Consider the following 24,804-nt stretch of genomic DNA (forward strand, 5'->3'; position numbering starts at 1 on the left):
ACATCAACATGAATTACTGCTGGGCCTGAAGATCAAGACAATGCATTAATCAGGAAACTTACACATCATGGGCAGAATAAATGTTCATTTTCTGGTGCATAAATGCTATGGATCAGCCTTTGGTCATCTTTTGGAGAAAGTATTACAACATGTCAGTGGTCTGATCCCACTGAACCCAAAGTTGTTGAACCCAAATCTCACAGGAAACTTGTCTTTCTACAGAGCAGGAAGCGAAAGTCCTGCTCAAGCTGTTCAATAACCTTTTGACTTTATCGCATTCCAAATTCATGTATTCAAAACCAAATATGACTCCTTACAAAAATGCATAAACAAGCAAATCGCTGTGAGATTCGGGTGTTTGCTTATTTACAGGATTACTTTATGTTCTTTAATTTTGGGAGCAACTTGGAAGAGTATCTTTTAAAAAGAGCTTACCAAAAACAGACCAGAACAGCATACAGTCACTGACTTTGGAGAATAAGCAAACAAACACATAGGAACAACCCAAAAACCCCTTAGAAACCATTCAGCAACACCCTGGCAATCACTCAAAACACTGAGCATTGTGATGGCCATGCAAACACTATTAAAGGGATAGTTCACCCAAAAATGAAAATTATCCCATGATTTACTCATGCCATCAAGCCATCCTAGGTATATATGACTATCTTCTTTCAGACGAACACAATCAGAGTTAAATTAAAATATATCCTGGCTATTGCAAGCTTTTTTCGTCTGCTGGATAGTTAATAAAATTTTAAATATGGATATTTTTCTAAAAAAAAAAAATTAAAATTAAATCTAGTTAGTGTATATGTGTCATTGTTCATTTGAATAGACCAATCAGATTGCTGTTATTAAGAAATAACAACAAATTATCTTTGTTTTTGTTCCTTTATAAATGAAATGGACAGTAACAGCAACAGGCAATTATTGAGCCAAGAAAGATGTCTAAACACATGACAAACATGAACGTTAATTCAATCAAAGGCCCTGAAACACTGGAGCTGCTGTGGAGATTCTCATACTGAGTTAACAGGATCAGTTAATTTGAGTCACAGTCTGGTTAACCAAAACCAGCTGATGTTTTCCTCAGGCATTATAACAGTTTAAAAGACCCTGGAAAGGATGAAATGATGCATGTGAATACACTACAGGCGTACATATCTCTCTCATCACGAGAGTTTGTCTGTCTGTTCATGCAACCTTGTTTTGCATCCAGTTTGTTTGTTCAGTGTCCCCAATCACAATATGTCATATTTAAAAACCAGACATTATATTTGCATTAGTAAAGGTAACCTGAGGACAACAAATTCAAATTACCCAGCTTGCAGGATGTTTGATTTCATAATTGCATGTTGTGGTTCCTTCCTCTGTAATGGTAAGTGAATTACTCGTCATTTAATGCAAACTTACAGAAGGGCTGAGAGCCAGAGGACCTTTAAGAAAAGGATGCATATGTATTTTATATTTTTTAATGTGACCGATGCTGCGACCTAAAGGACTGTTTGAGGTACTACATGAACAGGAAATCAGTTGATGAATTAATATCTATAAATAAAATGGTAAAAACAGTGCTTCCTAAGAGGAGTGCATGTTGCGTGTTATATACACAGTGTATAATGTTTGTCAGATAAACACTTATGTGGTGCCATCTAAACTGGTTTTCAGGGTCAGATCAGTTAGAAATACATAATGTAACAACTGGCATTTAAATTTGAAGCGAAATGCAAGTAAAAGCAAAATTAAAATTGTGGTTTGTTCAAAAGTTGATCGGTTAATATGCAAGTGTAAATTGATGATTAGGATTGGAACATGCAAATATGATCTGCCTAATTAACTTTTTCTAATATGCTCAAATCTTAGACTGATAATGTGCCATTTCCTGCATATCTGATTAACTAACAATTGTAATTAAAACTAGATCCCCACATTTTAAAAAAGCGTGTTTGCTGGTTATTAATAACTCTTAAATTAAAATCATTGCATGACCTTTGCAGATAGGTCATGAACTTTATTTCTTGTCCTTTTTTTCCTAAAGTGATTTAATATCTTGTAATGGGGGGGGAAATGACATTCTGACCTTATTAATAATTTTGGAAACACTCTGTGTTTGCACAGCATAACATTGTTTACTATAGCACTGACAGGTGGAACTTCAGGCAAAAGGGTGTAATTCAATTAGATGCATAAACAAATTGAGCATACAGTGAAAGTACAATGACAGTTATGTGACCTAAGCAGTTTAATGTCATATATAGCGCACAAAACCGGTGATTCATATTAGGTGAAATTCCATTTTGAATAATGCGACGCTATCTGAAAACGCACCCAACATCAAGCTTCGAGAGACTCTCTATCAGTGTGATGAAATAATGAAAATAATAATGAAATAATAAAAATGCATAGATAAAAAGTGTACTTATTTTATTTTTTAACTTATTTTGGGAGATTGAAATTATGTAGCATAAACTGGCATTCCTGTAGTGTTTTTAAGGCCCAGTAGACCTTTCAGCTGTAAGATAAAAGTTAGCCAAGATGTTTGTGGATCATGGCTGTAGTAATGAGAGGAACTTATTTTTGTGATTATTTGTCAAACTTGACAGAGGGTTGAAGCTTGAGTCGAGTTGCATACTTTAAAGTGACAAAAAAGTCATAATTTTAATATGGGTGTGTTTACTTCTATCATATCAGAAAAGAATCTCAATGAGAACCAACAAATCTCTGCACTCTAAGCTTAATAAATATTCTGACAAGGTCATCTGACTGCACTTGAGGTAACCATATTTGAATTACAACGTTTCTATGCATGTTTTTAATTAATGTCAGTAGTTGCCTCATGTGATGTCTCACTGTTGCATATAATCAGTTTGATATGCATGCTATCAATTCCAAACATCAACAGCAAAATTGTAATCTAAAAAATTATCATATCACCAGGCAAATCTATTATTGCATAACAAGTATGCAGTTCAACAATAAGCACAAGCGCAAAGTAAAGACCTGGGACTGCCTACTACAGAAACTTCTTACCTTAATTCTTGATTTAAGTTATTTTTCCTGAAAGTACAAATACCATGATTACATGTACTTGGTGAAATCACGTTCACCCTAAAGGGATAGATGCTTGATAGCCTACAGGCCCTGATGGACAAAGGTTTAAATGTAAATTTGGAAGTAATTACTCTGAAGAATGTTCATTAACCACAAAGAAAAATACAAATTACTGCAATAAAACAATAAAACACTAACACAGTCCTGACACAAATTTGACGAAGCAAAACAGCCGTTCGAGATAGAATGCAACAGTACCGTTCAGGAAGTAAAACTCATTCAATTTCTTTAAAATTAATTTAAGCAATATATATTGTAGCCTAAGACAGACCTACAGTGAGCTCTGAGGTTAAAGGTGAGATAGAGAGGATTTTTTCGTCGACAGGAGGTGTTTCTCAATGTCAAGGATACTTCCTTGGCAGGACTGGTCCTTCCAAGTCACTTCCTTCAGAGGCTAGGCGAGGCTCCTCTTTAGCATTCGGAGAACACGTAAATGGAACAGACTAGCAAGTGCACGTCATTGTGTCATTACGTCAGTGAAACGGTAATAGAAATGCCAGTGACGGCAACCAAGCTTCAGTTAGCCATCAATAACGTAATTTGTATTTGTATAATTTATAATATCAATACAGTAGTAATTTGTAATGTCATTTAAAAGTTAAACTTTATTTATCTGACATATTTACTACAGTTATAACAAATGTTTGGTAACGTAAATATACCTACATTTGAAAGCATATTGCCCGCTAACGTCTGACTTTTTTTTTTTTTTTTTTTGAACAAGATCGCAAAGCTGCGCATATAGGATTGTGGGTGATTTTAGAGCGCGAAGGCTACACATATGCATCCTTTCCTGTATATGGGAAATTTTTCGACAAAGGACTCAGTCCTTGTTTGAAATTCCGAGGATCCTCGACATTGGAACAGTCCTTCGACGGATGTCGAGGACGTGGCATCCTCGAAATTCTGGCTTCCGAGGATCCTTCCTTGACATTGAGAAGCGCCTTGAGAATCCAAAGACTGTTACTGAGTTTTTTAAATGAGCGCATGCGTAAGAACAACCCCCCTCCTTCACAGCTAATTTCAAAGGAATGCCTCCCAAAACTCATGCACCAGTAGCCTGGGTGCCAGCCCGAACCCCGCCCACAACATCTTTTGGACGGGAAGTTCGGTCTGGACTCGATCCATTGTGGAGTAATTATGCTCGGCTCCCAGAAGGCCAAGCCAATCAAATTGCCAGAGCGGGCTTTAATCGTTGATGGACAGGCTATCTGCGGTTACGTAACCACTCACGTCATCAAAGAGCGCTTGGGTTGAATTGGTTTTCACCAACGATGACTGCAGCTGGAGAAGTAAGATGTTTAGATTCCGCTATCACATCTGTAATAAAAGAAATCGACAGTGCATTAACAAAGAACCGCAATCAAGGCATTTGTCGATGGGAAAGATGTGTTTGCCGTCCTTCCAACGGGATTCGGCAAAAGTTTAAGTACAAGTTCAACATACGTCACTTACTGCGTTGCTCTGATTGGTTGTAGGTCTATCCAATTGAGTGCAGTTTTTTTTTTACTGGTTCAGTTAAGACACGCCCCATAATTCAAGTGCAATGGAGCAGTATCAGACTCACATTCTGCCTAGAATATGAGTATGAAGAAGTCAGGCTAGTCCACGAGTTTTGGAACACGAGTGTTTACCACCGGCATTCGCTGTGTCGTGTTAGTGGATTCATTATGTCGGACTCACCGCAGGTAACTCATAATCTGCAGTTGTTACTCCTGTCTCCTGACAAAAACATTGTATGCATTGCGGCGCCTGTGGAGTGTGGAAAGTTACTGGAGCGCGCAACCGTGCTCGTCTCTCACAAAAAACGTCACGGCAGTGATTGACAAGCCAGAGGGCCAATCGTTTACGCTGATGTTTTTAAGGCCCTACCTCGTGCACAGATGATGTATATTAATATTATTACTTTCAGTGCACCTAATAAATAGTCTTTTATCAGTTAGTAAAGACAGTTTCAAGTAATATTGCAAAAATGTATAAAACAAAACATCCTCTTTAGCACCTTTAATTGATGGTGTATTCTTCTGTGTAGATTTCTTGTAAACATAATAGCTACGAGGTAGCGAGCACTACCCAGAGGATTTCGTCTATCGCTACTGTCTGTTACCATTAAACCTTGTTGCACTTTTTACAATGTTGCAGTGTAAAATCGACTAAGTTTAAATTTGACAGGATAAAACTTGACAACATTTAAATTACATTTTCATACAAGGGCATAAATAAACACAAAAACAAATAAATAATGAACACATTGATTATGCCGCAATAAGTAGCCTACTGGCCTTAATGAATGTGAGAACAGCATACTTGATATGGTATTGGTAGCATAGCTACATAACTGCTGTAAATGACAAATCATTTTAGGCCTACACAACCGTAATGCAAGCACAACGTTTCAGCAGGAAGCAAAAAATCCCTGAGACCCCGAGAGTAAAGAAGGAACCATGGTACAAAGAGGAAACCCACACTGATCTGGGGTGGAACTTGCGACCATATTTGGCTAACGATACTTGTGGGAAACGCACTCCTGGTCTGCCTAGATTTAAACAGCTAATGTTCAAACAAGTGTTCACAAAAACATACAGCTCAACACCCACATAAGCAAAGATTTCAAACTTTAGTGACCACCTCAGGAAGAAATGGGTTACAAGGTTCTGAGAATCATTCATTATTCAAGCTCTGCTGCCATCGTGCGGTGAGTGCATGGACCAAGAGAGCCAATTCCCTTTAAATGTACTAATATTACAGAGATAAATATCTGATTGCAAAAACACATTATGTAAAATATTTATCCTGCATATGCAAACGCCATTAGTTGGGCTATCATGTATCATGAAAATATTTTTACTTGTTTCACTTCTGCTTTTGCACTCACATGATTACTGACTCATCTGGCTTACTATTTGTTCTAGAAGTAGTTTCAGAACAAATATAAGCCAATCAATTGTCAGAACACCTTACCTTGCTTTTTAGAGCATGGACACATTTTTTATTCTGCTAGATGTAATTGCATATAATTTCTGATTTTCATAATTGCTAACAATTTACAAAGAATTTACTTTGGAAGTGGCTTGAATTTTGACCAATATCTCTAAAATCCCCTCTCATACAAACAGAATGGGAGGTGTGATTTAGTTATGATTTAATCAGGCTATGGATTCTCTCTAAAAGGGACAATTGTTATAGACCCACCCATAAATTGCCTAACCTCATAGGCCTACCTCAGAGGACCGGTTTGGGTATCTTGTTTCCAGAGAAACCGTCAAAATATTAAGAATGAGACTATATAAAGAAATTCAATAAACAGTTTGTCTTATTCAGTAGGTTGTCAGTCAAGGTATAAGACAACAAAGCAGCATTAAATGACAGAATTGTAGGGCTACAGTTTAAAATAATAAGATTATTGAAAAAAAGTTAGGCTCCAGCACTGACACAATTGTAAATGGATAGTTTTTGACAAGAGCCCTTTGGTAAAAATAGATGTGATCTATTTTGCACTAGGGAATCAGTCACTGGATTTGTAAGTGAACACTGAAAACATAAAAAATGTTGAGAAGGGATTTTAAACATCCATGTGGTAATGGGAGGAAAGTGTGGCATTTTAGGGTTTAAAAAGTGTCAGTGAAGACAAATGAAAGGGTAAAACACTGCAGTAAAGCAAATGACATCTGCCATGTTGCACCACATTAACTTAACAATTGAATGAAAAGAAGTGATATAAGAAATGAGAGAAATAAGAGAACTGTAAATAAATTATGATGAGCTTTTACCAAATACCAAACGTTACTACAGTGAAACTCTACAGTAGGATATGGTAAATATATATAAAAGGGAATTCTTTATTTTAAATTTGAGTAAACATGAGTTAACTTTCGTGTTTTGACTTGTCGGAAACTCCCACCAGTCAGTCAGTCAGTCAGTCAGGCAGGCTTTCGACTGCAACGTTATTTCCTGCAGCAATGTGACATGAGGCGATGCGCGTTAGGAAACGATAAAAGCTCGTGTTTATAGCGTTTGAATTGAACGAAAGGACATGAAATAAGGTAACGTGACAGTTTATATATCATTTAAACTTATTTCAATTTGATTTAAGCTAAAAAAAAAAGTTGTTTAGTGGAACGTCAAATCAAGCGTTTAATCTGAATTAAACAAGGAACTTAACTTGAGTCTATTGTCCTTCTATTGTTTTTAACTACTATTTTTGGGTTATTTTTAAGAGATCTTGCTTAGATTTTTTTGAGGAATTCAAAATGAAGATGCTTAGATATTTATCAACTGAATTAGGAGACTGAACAATAAAACAGTGGACAGTCAATACTTATTTTTTGGCTGCACTTCCATATGAAGTTTTATATACATTGATATATTTCATTAGTGCACAATGTTGATTTTACATCCGGGAATAGACTGGATGGTCTTAGATAAGACTATTGTTCTGTTCACATGTGTATCTGTTGCTTGGAGTTTAAGTTCATAATGAGACAATAACGAGTTTACTTCAGGATTTTAGATTTAAGCACTTAAGTCACTTATTTGCTCTTATTGCCTCATAGTGTTCAACAGAAGACTTAAGGGAAGTCCCCACCCTTTTTTATTCTCTAACCTATATGGGGTGGGAAATTTGCAGCCTCATGGTTGCCACTGCGGTGACTAACTATATGACAGACACTTCTGGTCTTATAAATAGTTTAACTTGATGATAAATTGTTGCCTCTGTACTAAAACCATTTACGAGAGGCCAAAACACACTTTCACGCTTGTGTTGTGAACAGGGCCTGATTTTCATACGGGGCAATGAAGTACTCATACATGTTTGTAGAGTCAAAGCTTGTCGTGTGGGTCATAAAGTCTAAGAATCTGAATTTCCCTCTGATTTAATGTGTATATTTCCCAGGAAAGATGAGAGACAGGCTGGCTGAACTGGGAGGTGTTGCCACCAAAGCCCAAAGAGAGGAAGAGCAAGTGGATAGCGGAGAAGATGTGGACAGTGGTGAATTTGAACAGCATGCGGTGGTGTTCGAGGGCGAGGACATCATGGAGGACACCTTCAGAGAAGCCCAATCCATCCAGAAAGAAATCGCCCTACTCAGGATGGATGTGAAGAGACTGGGTAAACAGAACACACGCTTTCTCACCTCTGTGAGACGCATTAGCAGCATCAAACGTGACTCGAACACGATTGCACGCAGCATCAAAACAAAAGGTGAGAACCTGTATGCTCGGATAAAGAAGCTAGATGCGCTTTGTAAAGAGTTAGAAGAGAAACACGGAGCCCATTCAGCTTTGGTGCGCATGATACACGGCCAGTTCGTCTCTATAACAGGTTCTTTTCATGAAGCTATGAATGAATACAACAACGCCGAAATGGCACAGAGGGACAACTGCAAGACTCGTATCCAAAGGCAAGCAGAGATCATGGGTAAAGAAGTGAGCGGAGATCAAGTTGAAGAAATGATCGAGACCGGCAAGTGGAACGTTTTTTCCGATGATTTGCTCACAGATGGGCGAACGGCTCGCTCAGCACTCACTGAGATCGAGAATCGCCACAAGGAGCTTTTGGAGTTGGAAAGTCGCATCCGAGACATCCATGATCTGTTTTTCCAGTTGGCTTTGCTGGTGGAGGAACAAGGGCCCATGGTGGACAACATTGAGGCAAATGTATATGCCACCCAAGACTTTGTGGCCAAAGCTACAACTCAGATAAAGAAGGCTGTCAAATACAAGAAGCAAAACCCTTGTCGGCAGCTCTTCTGTTGCTGTTTTCCATGTTGCAATAAATGATCTTAAAGCCTTCCAATTTCACATAATCCATAGCGTATTAAACGAACAACAGTGTTTCATTCTAGTGTTAACCATGTCATGTGATTTACTTTGTAGAGAACAACCCATGCCCAGTGCCTGTTTGATGGTTGTCATTGCAAAAAACTGTGTTTTCTTGTAAACCACAGGAGTTGCATTGCAATTGAGCTAAAGTGATACTGCAGTCTCACTGCTAACCTTCTGTGAGTGTCACAGGACATTCATTTGATGTGTAAAAGATATTAAAAAGGAAACCGCAAGTGTTTTACGCCCATGTACAGTGCAAGCAAACACAGAAACATGTTTTATTGATATATCTACTGCTTTATTTTAAGGTACATTTGTGTGTGTGTGTATGATTTGTTGTATTAATTTAATAAATATTATTTTATCTTTGAATGCCTTTATGTTTGTTTGATCACCATATAGAGTTTATCATTAGAACATTTATGCAATACATATTGCATCAGTGTAGGTTTCCCAAGTATGAAACTCACTTCTGCAATGTGACTTGCAAAAGGCATTGTGTAAAAGTGTTAAGTGGTTTGGAAATAAAGCCCGGCAATTCCATTCATTTTAACAAGCACTGAGAAGAATCAAATCCGTATATTCTCTCTTTAGATTGTTGCATTTGCATCTGAATCAGTTTTGAGAAATGAAGCTCTAGCGCAAGTTCTGCCGGGAAGACTCAAATGTTACGTCACTTATTAATTCAGATCTAACCAATCTTTTTCTAACACTTTTAAAAGATCGGTACTCACACATGTCTGAGTTCGCAGATGCTGACGCCAACCTTCACCTCCATCCTTCCCACCACCACCAGGATGGTCCCTGTCAATACTTCCTGGGGGGCGGCTACGGCCCTGCCTTCATCTTCAGGCAGGAAACGCAAAGTCCGCAACCCTCAGGATGTGAGCTACGGACAGGGCCTACACCAAAGAACCTTATCTTGTGATATTTTACTTGCTGATTGATAATAAAAATTATTTTATGTTTCGTAATCTTGCCTCCCAAGTCTTTCTGGTAGAACCATGTTTACTTTCAATGTAGCCTCACAGTGCATCCATTTAAAACTCTTGTGAATCCACCAGGAGTGGGGTTCAAACCCACAAGGCCTTAACCACTCAGCCATCCTGCTCACTGTAGAGTTCAAGAGAGCTCAAACTGAGGAAATGGATTCTGTTGTTTCTGTTTTGACCACATACCCACAGAGCAGCTTTCTTTTTAAAAAGAAAATGCATCACATTAAACTAGGTAGTATGATGTGTTTCAGTTTTGATTGTAGTTATGTATTTGAGGTAACAAGTTGTGAATTTTGCTGTAATGAGGCCTACAGACAATCTGATGTTGTATATCACTTTTTAACTGCAGTTGGCAATGCATGAATGTATTGGCATTTATGAATGCCTTTGTAATGTCTTTCTCAGCAAGCACGCACTTGAATTGTCTGTCATACTCAAAGCGTTTTAGGACTGTTATGAGTTTAAAGTTTAGTTTTGTGCACAGATGTTTCAAATCAAGAGCAGGCAACACATATTGATACTCTAAATAGTTTTCTAATAATAAAGTAAATAGAAAGGAATATTTATTTATATTTGAAGTCACATTTTCCCCATCAGGTTTAAGTGTTCTTAAAAACACTGTGCTGCCATCTTACACCGTTAGATGTCAGTATTGAACTTTTTAGGTCTCAACTGAGAGTCTCGTGAGGTTCAGTTACTGGAGTAAATTAATACAATGTGTATTAACTATAAGCTGCTGAATAAATTATTTGGTGTAGGATATGGTAATAAACTATGTGTGTGTGTTTAATTGAACATTATGTAGTTGCTTTCTATAGCTAATAAAACACTTTAGACTAGCCGCTGCTCGTCTGTCAGGGCAGCCCCACCAAAACATTAATCAAAAACATAGACCCAAATAAACCGAATCAATAATAAATTGTAAATGTGTTCAGCATTCTGCAACAAATATTCTTCGGGGTTACTAGACTATTTTAAGTTGTAAAGTAAGCAGGATATAGGCTATTAAAATGTAACGTATGGCAGGTGTGTGTTGGCACTAATCGGTGCAGAGGGTGCCCGAGTCCTTCCCAGCTCTAGAGCGCCCCACAATTTTACAATTTAAATCTGTGGTGTAAAATGGAACTGCAGCCTTTGTTGGGGAAGATTTCAGACCGCCCTGATTATTTTCACGATACCTGCGTCCCAGTTCAGAGGCTGCATGGTCCGTGTACGTTTTGATAGTTTGTTTTCCAATTTGAAATGAAATACGCAGAAACGAGAAAATGGTCGTTTCCCGTTTTTTCGTTTGTTAAAAAAAACGGAAAAACGAGATTTTGACTCGATTTTCGTTTTTTCGGGTCACGGATAGAAAATGGTAACACGACTTCAAAACTCGTTTTCCACATGTGGGCGGTCATTACACGCCCCTTTCAGCCGATTGGTCAATCAAATCTGAGCCAGTGACGCCATCTTCAGTTCGTTCAACAAAATAACAGTCCTCTGCCGCTATATCAGTATGTCATAAATCGGCTTTCTTCTGTGCAACCTAACGCGTATTTCACAGAAATATTTATTTCAGAAATGTTAATCAGCACACAGACTGTTGTAATGCTGTTTGTAGTTTAATAGTGAAACTACCCACACAGAGGAGCGGATGAAAAGCAGAGATTAAAAAAAAAAAAAAAAAAACCTACAGGTTTTATTTTATTCTATTTTGAATAAATAGAATAAATCACAATAAATAAATAGCAATTTTGAAAAACGAACAATCGCTCATCTCTATTTATTTATTTTATATAGCCTAATTGCCTGCTGAAATGTTAATAACCCTTTGGTTAAAAGATTGAGGGAATATGTAAAGATCAAACATTAAAGATCAAAATTACAGCTACATAGCCTTTTTAGTTATGACAAAAATAATATATAAATGTTAAGCCAAAACGAATTAATTTAAAGCTGAACTGAAACAGAAACCGGCGTTATAACTACCTCTCTAATTTGACACAAATCCAAATGTTTCAATATTCACGATTTGGAGGCTAAACTATATTTATTATTTAAACGCTTTTATTGTAGCCTACACAGACTACTTAAAATGAGCAGTAGGCCTATAACGTTTTATATATTTGGTTGAATGTACATATTTTGACAGTTAACAGGCTGTGGCGTCAAGTTCCTAAAACTGATGTTGTGTGTGCGTGAAGCGCCGGCGCGTTCACTTGAATTTTCTTATAAAAGCGGAAACAACTTAATACTTAGACATTTATGGTCAAATATATGTAACACCATTCGAATCTGTGAAAGGTTAAATAGGCCTATTATTTTTGTACACTCACAAACAAAACATTGCTCGTAAAATAAACAAAGAAATTTTCTGCCGTATTGGTTTCCTTTCTGTGAACTTCTCAAAAATAAACCGACACTCATATTGTCGCATTTTTTCCCCTTTCATTTTGGTAATATTAATTACTTAAGTGAAATAAATTTCGCGCATAGACATAGGCTATTTAGCCTATTCCTTTTTGAATCCTTTGTTCTCCGTTCACAGAAGCGCTGCAGGTGCGTGATGATAATGAATCCTCATGTTCTGTTGTTTATTCTGCTATTTGTTTATGTAGGCTAAAACTAAACCCCTGGAATTTTTTAATGATTCACAGACATTTATCAAATTTCGTTTAATTCTAATTTAATATAATTTTATCGGTTAATGAAACGATGATCGCATCAGTTGAAAGTCAGGGGGAAAAAACAGAAATTATATTGACAAGGCAACAATAATTTTCGTTTAGTTTAAGTTTTTCAAAACATCCAGAACTGCATACAGTAAATTTTCCCGCTGTTTAAGCCACGAATATTTACAAAATAAAATAATTACAAAGATAATAAAACTTCTATGTTTAATATACGAGAGTTTTTGTTTTGCTGTTGTCCACTGAAGCAATTGACGCAGAATCGCCAATAGCCGTTAAATCGAAATTGAAAGTAAAATGTTCAGGGCCATTTATAGCTAATTCATTCAAAAGCGAAGGAAAGACAGAAAAAGTGAGGATAGCAAGTAAACTGTGACATATAATAGTAATGTTCACTGTGTTAATAAAAGTGTTTAATTTAAGAGATAAAATCTGTATGGCCATTTATAAGCTAAGGAAAACTAAAAAGCCCCCCGATGGTGATACCGTTATTAGGTGTTGCCACCTAGTGGATAGCCTATTTTCTAATATGACTGTATAGTCTACTGCAAGGAATGCGTCTGCTAAATTATTGAATTTAAATGTATAAAATGTAAACAAAACATTAAAATAAGAAAAAAAAATGAGTGCAGTAGCCACTGATCTATAATAGATAATAGTCTGTCATTATGTATAGCCTATTGATCGGTGGTAGTAGCCCAAAGGATGTCATGCGCTTAGTAACAGATGTAGAGGCATTTACATTTTAAAAACAGCTTAAAAACAGACTTAATTAAATTTACTGTAGGTTTTTTAAAACTTTTTTTTATCTGTGCAAACATATTTCTGTGAAATACGCGTTAGGTTGCACAGAAGAAAGCCGATTTATGACATACTGATATAGCGGCAGAGGACTATTATTTTGTTGAACGAACTGAAGATGACGTCACTGGCTCAGATTTGATTGACCAATCGGCTGAAAGGGGCGTGTAATGACCGCCCACATGTGGAAAACGAGTTTTGAAGTCGTGTTTCCGTTTTCTATCCATGACCCGAAAAAAACGAAAATCCAGTCAAAATCTCGTTTTTCCGTTTTTTTAACAAACGAAAAAACGGGAAACGACCGTTTTCTCGTTTCTGCGTATTTCATTTCAAATTGGAAAACAAACTATCAAAACGTACACGGACCATGCATCCTTCGAATAGCCTACAGATATTTATTCTTGTCGGCTAGCAACTGTGACAGCTGCTGTTGATGAGTGACAGTAACGTTTGTACTGGACTTTATTTTAAAGTTATATTAAACTGTCTGAAAACAAAGCAGGGTTCACAAACTGTGATATGTTCACCATGGTCCATTTCTGCATAACAAAGAGTATAAACTATATATAATCACATCTTAGTAAGATATAATTCAACATTTTAACCGATTTGAAGTTTTTTTTTTTTTTTTTTTACTTTTGTATCATTTGATATTTAAGTAAGTTTAAGTAATATTTAAGTTGAAATCCAATACTTCTGGGGTAGACAAGGCCGCAAAGGATCCATCTGTTGTTGACACATTTGGAGGCCACATTTGAAGGAGCTTTCAAATTGGGACTGCCTTCGAAATGCTCAGTAATGCAATCGACCTTTGAATCTGGCCTTTGAAGGATGCAGGCTCTGAATTGGGATGCCTATCATGTGCATGACGTCACCGTTTTCTCAAATTCACATTTTTTGTAGTTTACACAGCAGCGATGTACTAAAACAGAGCCGTTTTCTTTGCATTATTGTGTGTACAGACAATAAAGTTGTAAAAATGATCCCTGAAAGCAACTAAAAACTTTGTGTTACGCATGCCAGGCACTCCAGTAGTTGGCGATGTCACTTTGTAAAGAAAAACTATGTTGTTGTGTAAATGCCGCCTTAAAATGATGAATAAAAGTGAAGTCAATGAAGAGAAAATCTCTATATCTTAGGGGCCTGAAAATGCAAACTTTTGAAAACAGGTTTCAAAGTGCAAGGTTTTTTATTACGTGTTCAGTATATAGGCGTGTAGTATTTCTTTACAAAGTGACTTTGCCAACTACTGGCCTGGCATGCATAATACAGCGTTTTAAGTAATTTTTGCAGATCCATGTGAATGGGTGTCATTTTGACAACCTTGTACTCCATATGCGAAAACCGCAAAGGAAATTTTTTTTTTTTTATACATTGTTGTTGTATAGACATACCCTTAGTCTGCTTGTTGGTTTCAGGACCACTTCTCAGAAACTTGTATACTGACAGAAACATGCACCTATAAACATCAAAGTAGCCCAATTAAAGCTGTAACACCTCTACCAGGAGTGGGGTTTGAACCCACGTGGGCATTTGCCCATTGGATCTTAAGTCCAACGCCTTAACCACTCGGCCATCCTGGTCACAGAACAGTTTGTTCACTGCCCACCCCAAGCTGCTTTACTCTTATTGTCCTCTTTTTATGAGTTTCTTGTAAGCTTTATTTTGTGATGTCTGTATCTGGGGTGACAGTTTTGGGGCTTTTTGGTAATTCTGACAAAAAATTACACATTTATAAAGCCTTAACAGAACAATGATATTGCAAATTAAATCTAATAATGAATATATAGGTAAAAAAATATTGAGTTAGGAACATTAAGCAAAAATCAAAAGTGACAACTCTCTTGCAGAACAGTTGTGTGGGGATAAACTGATAACGTTCCTATAAATGTGTTAGTCACCTAAATGTGTTATTGATTTACCAGGTACTTAAGAGCTACTTCGTCATAGCACATTTACCCCCAAAGTACAATTAATATATTAGATTTACCGATTTGGAGATTATATTAGGAGTGGAGTTCAAACATACAAAAATCTTAAGGTCAATTCAGTCATCTTTTAGAATTTTCTTTGTGTGTGTGGTTCTATATAGAACACTAGACTTGAATAAATTTTAAAGAACCCCTTATGCCAAAGAGACATGTCTTAAATGATTATTATTTCAATTTTATCACCAGAAAAAAAAAAAAAAATGAAATAACCCATTAAACATGAAAAAAAAAAAAAAAGTTTCATGTTTAATGGGTTATTTCAATTTTTTTCTGGTGATAAAGTATATTTATGAGCTATTTAATTCATTAACATTACAAATGTATTAAAACTAAATCCATGAAGTGATCCCACGTTGGGGATGGTTCTGTATACAACCTTTTCTTCTAAGATTGTCCAGTTCAGTTTTATTTAATACAACTGTTGATTGTGTACTCTCCAACAGTTAAATATGCCTGTAATTCATAATCATAACTTCAGAAGTCAAGACATTTTTCTAGGTCACTTTATCAAATTGACTTTGATCATGTGACTCTTTGTTCAGACAGTCAGATGTTATTGCTTCCAGTGAAGCTCAAGATGAATCATTCTCATTCTGTATAAGGAGACAAATCAAATATGACATTCTGAAATGTATTTAATATAATTTACAATGAAAAAATATTTCATTTTGATTGTATAAGACTGTATCATGCAGTCTTGTAGTGTACATACTGTGTGCTCTCCCCAAATCTCTCTCTCTCTCTTTCTCTCTGCCACTCACTCAGACTCTGGTTCTCTCGCTCAGCATCATCTCATCCACAGAGGGAGTTTTTGCTGACAAGGAAACAAGCTTTTGCACCGGAACTCAACTTTCAATTTTCATGGTTCTGAATCACCCCTCTCTTCATTGTTCAGTATCCCTTTGAAGATTAAAGTACAAGCCTGAAGACAGGACATCTCTTGGGTCGGATCTTTGTGCTGGCTTTGTTTGCTGTTTGGAGAGCCAATTTCTCTACTTCACACTTGCAAATGACCTTTTAAGTTGCTGGACATGCTGTAGGAGTATTTGGATGCACTTTCAAAGCCTAGATGATGTGCTAATTGTGCAAACATTAGGAGTGGCAATCCTTTAGGATGAGAATCTTACACAAGCCCAGCAGTCTGAAGATAATGGCTATGGTGAGATCTTCACTGCAGAAAGTGATGCTTTTTCTACAGCACTTCCAAAGAATGGCTGTCACGTCACCAGGTTATCAGAAACTCTGCAAGGTAAAAGAGCATTTTGTGTGAAATTACTTTGTTTAGACTGAGTTGCATTTTATTCAGATCTATTTGTTGTGTATTTGGGGGTGCAGATTTTCAGTGATGTTTTGGGAGGTTCGGTCTTTTAAAAGCTTTTTAAAAACACAGGTCACTACCCGTGGGGTTCAAACCCATAAGGAAATTTGTCTATTGGATTCTAAGTCCAATGTCTTAACGGTCATCCTGGTGGCAAATGACCTCAAATTGAGGAAATATAGATTTTGTTGTTTCTAATGACCACATCTGCCCACAGAGCACCTTTCTTTTTAATTAAAATGCATCACTTTAAACTAGGTTGTATGACTCTCAATTTTGATTGTAGTTTATTTGAGGTAAACATTTGTTTACATTTGTGTCCTGAAGCTTTTTGATAGTTCTGAAAAATGCATTTAGAAGCACATTCATAAAGTTTAAACAGTACAACAACACTACAAATGAAATGTAATGATGCATATACTTTTAAAACCTTTGAGTTATATGCAGGTGCTTTTGGTATAAAGTGACACAAATCACAGTTTAAGAATCCTATCAATGTATTAACTAAGGGTAAGTTTACACTACAACGATGTATTAGAAATGGAAAAGTTTTTCCTTTGCATTTTTCGAGTACAGGTGACAATGTTGTCAAAACAAGCCCTGTTCACACGGATCCTTGAAAACGACTAAAAACGCTGTATTATGCATGCCAAGTCGGTGATCTCACTTTGTAAAAAAAACACTTAAATATCGCCTATAGACTGAACATGTAATACACATGAGCGTGAAATCACTGTTTTCACAAATTTACACAAAGATAATAACAGTATCGTTTTCAAAATCGTGCACTTTGAAACTCATTTTCAAAAGTTTGCTTTTTAGGCCCCCAAAAACGCCATTGTCGTGTAAACGAATGGCCAAAAAACATCAAAAGTTTTCCATTTTTAGTTGAAAATGGTGTTGTGTAAACTTGCAATAAGGGCCTGAAAACACAAACTTTCGAAAACAGGTTTTAAAGTACATTTTGTACCTACGAGGTTTGTATCTACGAGATGCCAGAAACATTAATGCACTGACATTTATGAACTTCTTGATGGCTTAAAACAATATGCCAATCTCTGATTTTCCAAAAACAAACACAGTTTTACTGCTTTTCTGAAAGATATTCTAAGCCTAGTTTCGATACTTTTTTGAGTGATTTGGTATGGGACATAGAACTAAGAACATGCTTGAAACACTAATATTAAAAGATAAAAAGAGTAATAAAAGTATGCAATATTTTTTGCATACTTTATTTTATTAGGCATTTTTCCTTGTGTATTTCACACATGTGAAAACTTGTGCAAAGACCCTTATCAATTACATTTGCCTACGCAGATGCACTTTGATCCAGTAGCCCCTCACTGCAGAACACTTGAGATCCAGGGGGCGGAGACAGGTAGGTTAAGGGATATGTAAGTGGGAGGAGTTAGATCCAGATCCAGGGGGTAGAGATGGGTAGGTTTAGATCCAGGGGGCGGAGACGGGTCGTTTTAGGGATACGTAAAGTGGGAGGAGTTGGATCTAGATCATAAACTGCAGCAGGCACCAAGAACATTAATGCATTGACATTTAAAAACCTCTTCTAAGGGTGCTTTCACACCTGCCTCATTTAGTTCGGTTGAATCGTACCAGAGTTCGTTTGCCCCTTTGGTGCGGTTCGTTTGGGCAGGTGTGAAAGCAGCAATCGCACTCGGGTGCGCACCAAAAGCGGACCAAACAAGCGTACCGAGACCGGCTTGAAGAGGTGGTCTCGGTACGCTTTCAAACGAACTCTGGAGCGGTTCGCTTGAGATGTGAAAGCAATCGACCCAGTTAACGGACCAACGAACCAAATTATATCATTTCATAACGGAAAATATGATATAAAAATCAGTAATGTCTGATTCTGTGAGTGAGCACATTATTTACAATATCTGAAAGCCAACGATCACCTCTGGTGTGTAATTACACTTCTCCGTGCGAGAATGCTGTCCCGACGAAGTCTCAATTCCCGCTCTGCTTCATTATAAAATTCAAATGGTCTCTCTCGACAGACGGACAACAGGTCGCCTACTAGACAGCGCTGGGAAATCCAGAGACGGAGAGAGAGAGAACGAGCGCGGGTTTGAATTTGCCGCAGCAAATATGAATTAACTGCGGGAGAGACGGCTACATTTATAAAGTGTTTGTGTGTGTCTGGACAGTTACAAATAAAGCCACAATAAACTCATGGAGCGAACTTGTCAATCATTATTTTGATGGATGACGCAGAGAAAATTCTGACCAATAAGAGGACAGTTTTACTCCCACGTGACTTACCTTAAAGCATTTTGGTACGCTTTGAAATTTTGCCATGTGAAAGCGAACCGAACCAAGAAAAAAAGCAACATTGTAACAAATTTAGTCCCTGTTTCGGAACAAAACAAGCGATCCGTAAGTGTGAAAACACCCTTAATGTCTTCCTCTCCACAAGTGTGCAATCTGGGAATTCTCAGATTAAAATCAAGCAAACTTACTGCTTATATCAAAGATGGCAAGTTTCACAATTCTTTTGATATACTACCCACTGAGCAAATTATGTCCAGAAGACGTCTTTTTTAGGTCTTGTCTCAGGTTGAAAAGACGTCCACTGAGGGGCCAGAATGAAAGTTTTATGATGTCTTTTTTTGACGTCTTCTGGACATCCGATATAGACGAACACGCAGAATCACCAAAGGAGAAAAATCACAATTTTTATTTTGATGAATATTTTGCACAATTGCGTTGATGAATATTTATGTGAATAAAAGCCTAAACTAAATCTGTTCATCATATAAAGCAACCGTGTCTCTTCAAACATTTGAAATAAACCACTCGATTCATATTGATTAGTTTTACAATGTCTTTATATGAACTTTTTCAAGTGACAAAGTGGGAGTTGTGTGGACTGTCAGTGGAGCGACAGAAATCTCTCAGATTTTATTAAAAGATCTTAATTTGTGTTTCAAAGATGAACGAAAGTCTTAAGGGTTTTGTAATGACATGAGGGTAAGTAAATGGTGACAGGATTTTCATTTTTGGGTGAACTAACCCTTTAATGCTGGTATAGAGTGTTTGGATTATTAATTAGTTATTAGTTTTGTTTTTGAATCATTCGTATTAAACTGTACGACTTAGCTAAGTCAACGTTTCAATTAAATTGCAATTTACATGTTTGTGTAGAACAAAATCATTTTTTTTAAAGTTCTATTAACTTACTTAACTAACTTAAATTTGAGGCAGATTTTTAGTGTTTACAGTGTTTTTATCCACGTAGGCCACAGTATGTCATACGGTATTTGAGTTTATTGTAAAAGGCTATGCTTTGTTCCATGCTCAGACAGCATGATTAGAGAAAGCTGTTGACAGTTTCACATTCTTCATTTGCTGTGTCATTGTTGGCCTACATATAAATAATTAGGTGAATGCTCCAATGTGAAAATGTTGATGATTTAGTTATGTTAAACTGTTGAATTGCATTGTTTGTTTGTTTTTTCCAGCAGACCACACTTCTGAATAATTTATTTTTTTACACCTTTGTAAATTTGTACTACAACCTCATTATAATGCATGCAATGAGTACACAAGATTGTGATCATTTTTTAAACATCTCTGGCTGTAATAATGATGGCAAATGTCATTTTGTTTAGTCTTTTCCAGCTCTACTTATTAGGAGAATACATAACGCTATTGGCACTTTAATGGCTTCCAGCATAATAAGCTAAGATCGTCTGTTATGTCTCTGTTTGATGTCTTTCTTTGGTTGTACATCATCTCTGCAGCCCTAAACTAGAGAGCTACATTTCCTCTGATATAAACCAACCAGTCATTATATGTCTGTGGAGGCTTTAAGGTGACTGCCACCATAAATGAAAGTTTTAGAGGCAGGAATTACAGCAGACTGCTGAAGGCAGGTGAGATGTCTGCTGTTTGAGGTAATACTTTATTTTTCAAGTGTTCTGTCAACCACAGATGTTTTGGATAAACTGATTGCTTGTCGCTTATTTTTCCTGCATTAGTCTCATTAAACAGCTATTGAAGCAGTGCTATTTCTGCTTCACTTTAATTCTATTTATAGGGGACAGAACAAGGAGAAGATCACTTAATCAGAGTCCATTGAGGTTTGTTTGAATTGGTGCAATTTTAGCTTCTGCATGCTGTCTCCTCAGGACATCCAAACAGATGTTGATACCCAGACTGATCTTTCTAAAAGGGCTTTGAGAGGTCAGATCCCAAATACCAAGGCGCAAGAGCTTGATAAGTTCAGAGATGTGGAGAACATTCATATAGCCTCCAGAAGGTCTGTGCAATATATCCAGCAATGTAAACAAACAGATTTCTCGAAAATAGAACATAATGTCCTGAACTTTCTTTTAAATTGTCATGTGCTCACAGAGAGTGTTTGGAGGCCGGTGCGGAGAAATGGACCGGACTTATAGCCATCCTTGAAGAGCTTTGGCTCTGGGTAAAGCTGAAAGATGAGGAGCTGACACGGCAAAGGCCGGTGGGAGAGGATGTACATACTTTACTGCAGCAGCAAGTCTCGCTGTGTGCATGTTCACAGGTTAAACCAAATAAAACAGACGCTTGAAGGCATTTCTGATTGTAAGGACCATTAAATTTCAGTAGGAGGAGAATTAAATATTTACAGTCCATTATGAGTGATGTTGTATTCTTATTTATACTTATAATGTTTTATAATTTACCACTTTGTACCAGCACCTCCTACCCACATACACTGATTACGCTGCCTTCTTAAACAGGCGTCTTGCAGTCCTTAGATATTATAGATGTCACTAATTTAATCAAAAAGATACAATACAAAATAATTAGACCACTTGATTACTTTTCCCCTCAAGCATAAGCTGTGAAATGATTTGATTGTTATTGCACTGCTGAATTATTGATGTCCTAGATGTACAGCACTATTTTATTATTGCAGTTTTTTGCATTTACTGCATTAAAACATTGCATTATTTACATCATTTGCAATAAGACTGTCTTCACAAACAAACCTCAGATAAATTTGGCTGTAAACAACATTAAGAAGTATTCTTTTAAATGTAATGGTGATTGAGTTGTTGTAAAAAACAACAACAAAAGTCAGTCCTGCACCTCATTTCTCATTTTTATCTCATTATTATAGTCGGTGGCTCATTATTACATGTGATTTGGTGATATTATCTTGCTTTATCAGTAAAAACCACACCAAATTAATCAAACGTTTTCCTTCTGATATTGACCACAACACGTCTTACCTCTGGTTCAACGATTTTGTTCCTCGATTTGTCACTTTCAGCTAAGCTAATGTTTGGGTTTATGCATTGTTTTCTGATTGCTTTTCGAGTAATTATATCTCCAATTTCACCGCCTCTAATGTGTCTGGAATGAGATGTAATGAATGTCTACTTTAGTTTAAATGTCACACCTCTGTATCTTTAATGTGCTGTTCAACACAGGCCTTGCACAAAGAGTTGATTGGACAGAGGCAGGATGTAGACGGCACTCTGAATCAAGTGTGTCTATCTCTGTCTGTCCAACCTGCGACAATGGAGGTCCAGAGCAGTACAGAGACTGCTGCAGGTGAGAGACTGTTTTTGAATGTTTTTCATCCTCCCAGAGGAACACTTTATTTATTTTTTTTTAGAAATTTTTATTTTATAGCACAGAAGTTCTTAATTATGTATCATATCAACTTACACATTATTGTGGATAGAAGAGCTAAGATCATTTGGTCTTGGGGAAATGTTATAAGAAATGCCATATTGAAGAGTTCATATTGAAATCTTTTGATTGCAGGGCATTGTTGAGATCCTCTCTGAAACTCTGGAGGGGGTAGATGTGAAATTTATGGGGGTATGGGGGTTTCAGAAACAGTGAAATACAGTGTACAGTTTCAGAAATACAGTGTCACTGGTGACTGTAATGAAGCGTACAATGAAAGAGACTATTGAGAGAGAAAAATAGTCTTTCATTTAATCCACAAAAGAAAACTGAGGCGATCACAGGAGAAATGTACACAACTCAACTTAGGGTACGTTTACACGTTTTTTTTTGTACAGATGACAATGTTATCAAAACTATCCCCGTTCACACGGATCTGCGAAAATGACTAAAAACGCTGTATAACACATGACAGACAAGTGGTTGGCGATGTCACTTTGTAGAGATTACACGCCTGCACACACACATTCTAGGCTATCCACCTTATTTTTATAGTTTACTGCACTTTGATAGGCTGTTCTTCTCATTATTTCCCTATAGCGGCTAATAAATCGGAAGTCTCGCACATTCACAGAAATACCTTAAAGGAACAACGCACTTTTTTTGAAAATAGGCTCATTTTCCAACTCCCCTAGAGTTAAACAGTTGAGTTTTACCGTTTTCGAATCCATTCAGCCGATCTCCGGGTCTGGCGGTACCACTTTTAGCATAGCTTAGCATAGTTCATTGAATCTGATTAGACCATTAGCATCTCGCTCAAAAATGACCAAAGAGTTTCAATATTTTTCTTATTTAAAACTTGACTCTTCTGTAATTACATTACTAAGACCAACGGAAAATGAAAAGTTACGATTTTCTAGGCCGATATGGCTAGGAACTATACTCTCATTCAGGCGTAATAATCAAGGAACTTTGCTGCCGTTCCATGGGTGCAGCAGTGCAATGATATTATGCAGCGCCTGTGACCCCCAGCTTGCATAATATCATTGCACTGCTGCACCCATGGAACGGCAGCAAAGTTCCTTGATTATTACGCCAGAATGAGAGTATAGTTCTCAATCATATCAGCCTAGAAAATCACAACTTTTTATTTTCCGTCGGTCTTAGTACACAATGTAACTACAGAAGAGTCAAGTTTTAAATAGGAAAAATATTGAAACTCTTTGGTCATTTTTGAGCGAGATGCTAACGGTCTAATCAGATTCAATGAACTATGCTAAGCTATGCTAAAAGTGGTACCGCCAGAACCGGAGATCGGCTGAATGGATTCGAAAATGGTAAAAGTCAACTGTTTAACTCTAGGGGAGTTGGAAAATGAGCCTATTTTTTTAAAAAAAGTGGAGTGTTCCTTTATTTAAGCTTTGACACGTAATACGCATGTGCATGCAGTCACCGCTTTCACAGATTTGCGCTTTTTCAATTTACACGGAGATGACAACGGTATCGTTTTCAAAAACTTGCACTTTGAAACCAGTTTTCAAAAGTTCACGTTTTCAGGCCACCAAATCGCTACTGTGTAAATGAACGGCCAAAACACATAAAAAGTTTTTCATTTTTAGTTGAAAACAGTGTCGTGTAAACAGCCCTTAGGCTTAGACGATACCGGACAAAGTAACAGAATGAAGGTTGTGGCATAAATACAATGGGAACGTAATCAAACGGAACAGTCCTAGGTGTGAGAGACTAGTTAAAGGTGCAGTATGTAAGAATTCTGTCCACTAGAGGTCGCTAGAGGCCTATTCAAAACAAAAGCGTAGCTTGATGATGCCAAGTTTGAGCGCGAATCTTGGGACATGTGGTCTTCACATCAACCGACAGTGCAAAAGAATAGGGATAGGACACGGGAAGAAATCATGTTCATGGATGCGATTATTAACGTTACTGTAGTATGAAGCAGAGCAGGAGCGAGTGTTGTGGGAGCTGAACGAGGCCGCTGGAGCGATTGCGCAACATGCGCCTCACGAGCAACAGAACTTTTATTATGTCACAGCTGCCGGCGCCGCTTCCGCTTTTCCGGTCATGAGTATGAGGTAACACAGCTCTGTTTATCATATTAGATACATTTTAGTGTATTGAAAATGATAACGTTACTCTTTGCGTTCGCTCGGCGGCTGCTGTGAGACACTTGTTACACACTGCAGTAAGATCGATCGATTTTAGAATATCACATTAATTGCTGGATGGCTTGTGTTGATAAATGGCTTGCAATTAATTTTACAACATATTGTATGATGGAGAAAATTCTGTATTACTGTTACTAAAATAAAGCTGCATCTGATTATGCTATGTTAGCTACTTGACAAAATAGTGTTTTTCTCTGTGGCATGGTAAAGCAAAAATGTGATTTATTTTAAACAATAAGACTAAACGTGTTGAGCTATATA

General features: G+C 37.0%; 2 protein-coding genes and 1 non-coding gene across 4 annotated transcripts in view; 2 read left to right on the forward strand and 1 right to left on the reverse strand.

Annotated features, from left to right (window-relative positions):
- The first annotated feature begins 7,014 nt into the window (after positions 1-7,014).
- On the forward strand, positions 7,015-9,914 carry stx11a (syntaxin 11a). Of its 2 annotated transcripts, none has more exons than XM_067367382.1 (2): positions 7,015-7,157; positions 8,009-9,914. In XM_067367382.1, exon 2 carries the CDS (start codon positions 8,014-8,016, stop codon positions 8,893-8,895), a length of 882 nt encoding a protein of 293 aa, XP_067223483.1. In that variant the 5' UTR covers positions 7,015-7,157; positions 8,009-8,013; the 3' UTR covers positions 8,896-9,914. The 2 variants fall into 2 exon arrangements, with proteins under 2 accessions (XP_067223483.1, XP_067223484.1); XM_067367383.1 differs by having other exon boundaries at positions 7,025-7,157; positions 8,014-9,914.
- Positions 9,693-24,804, forward strand: part of LOC137006268 (utrophin-like) — a 36,367-nt gene continuing 21,255 nt past the window's right edge. The window contains exons 1-4 of the mRNA XM_067366902.1: positions 9,693-9,824; positions 20,866-20,996; positions 21,092-21,212; positions 22,156-22,279. Coding sequence (XP_067223003.1) covers positions 9,693-9,824; positions 20,866-20,996; positions 21,092-21,212; positions 22,156-22,279 — 508 coding nt within the window. The remainder of the gene's footprint in view (positions 9,825-20,865; positions 20,997-21,091; positions 21,213-22,155; positions 22,280-24,804) is intronic.
- trnal-uaa (transfer RNA leucine (anticodon UAA)) lies at positions 14,909-14,991 on the reverse strand. The gene has a single exon. It is a non-coding gene; the product is annotated as a tRNA-Leu (tRNA).

The sequence above is a fragment of the Chanodichthys erythropterus genome, chromosome 18 (assembly GCF_024489055.1).
Source record: "Chanodichthys erythropterus isolate Z2021 chromosome 18, ASM2448905v1, whole genome shotgun sequence".
Lineage (NCBI taxonomy): Eukaryota > Metazoa > Chordata > Actinopteri > Cypriniformes > Xenocyprididae > Chanodichthys > Chanodichthys erythropterus.

Bases quoted from the DNA above. Each gene is read 5' to 3' on its own strand.
- stx11a (XM_067367382.1), top strand. From the start codon at position 8,014: ATGAGAGACAGGCTGGCTGAACTGGGAGGTGTTGCCACCAAAGCCCAA.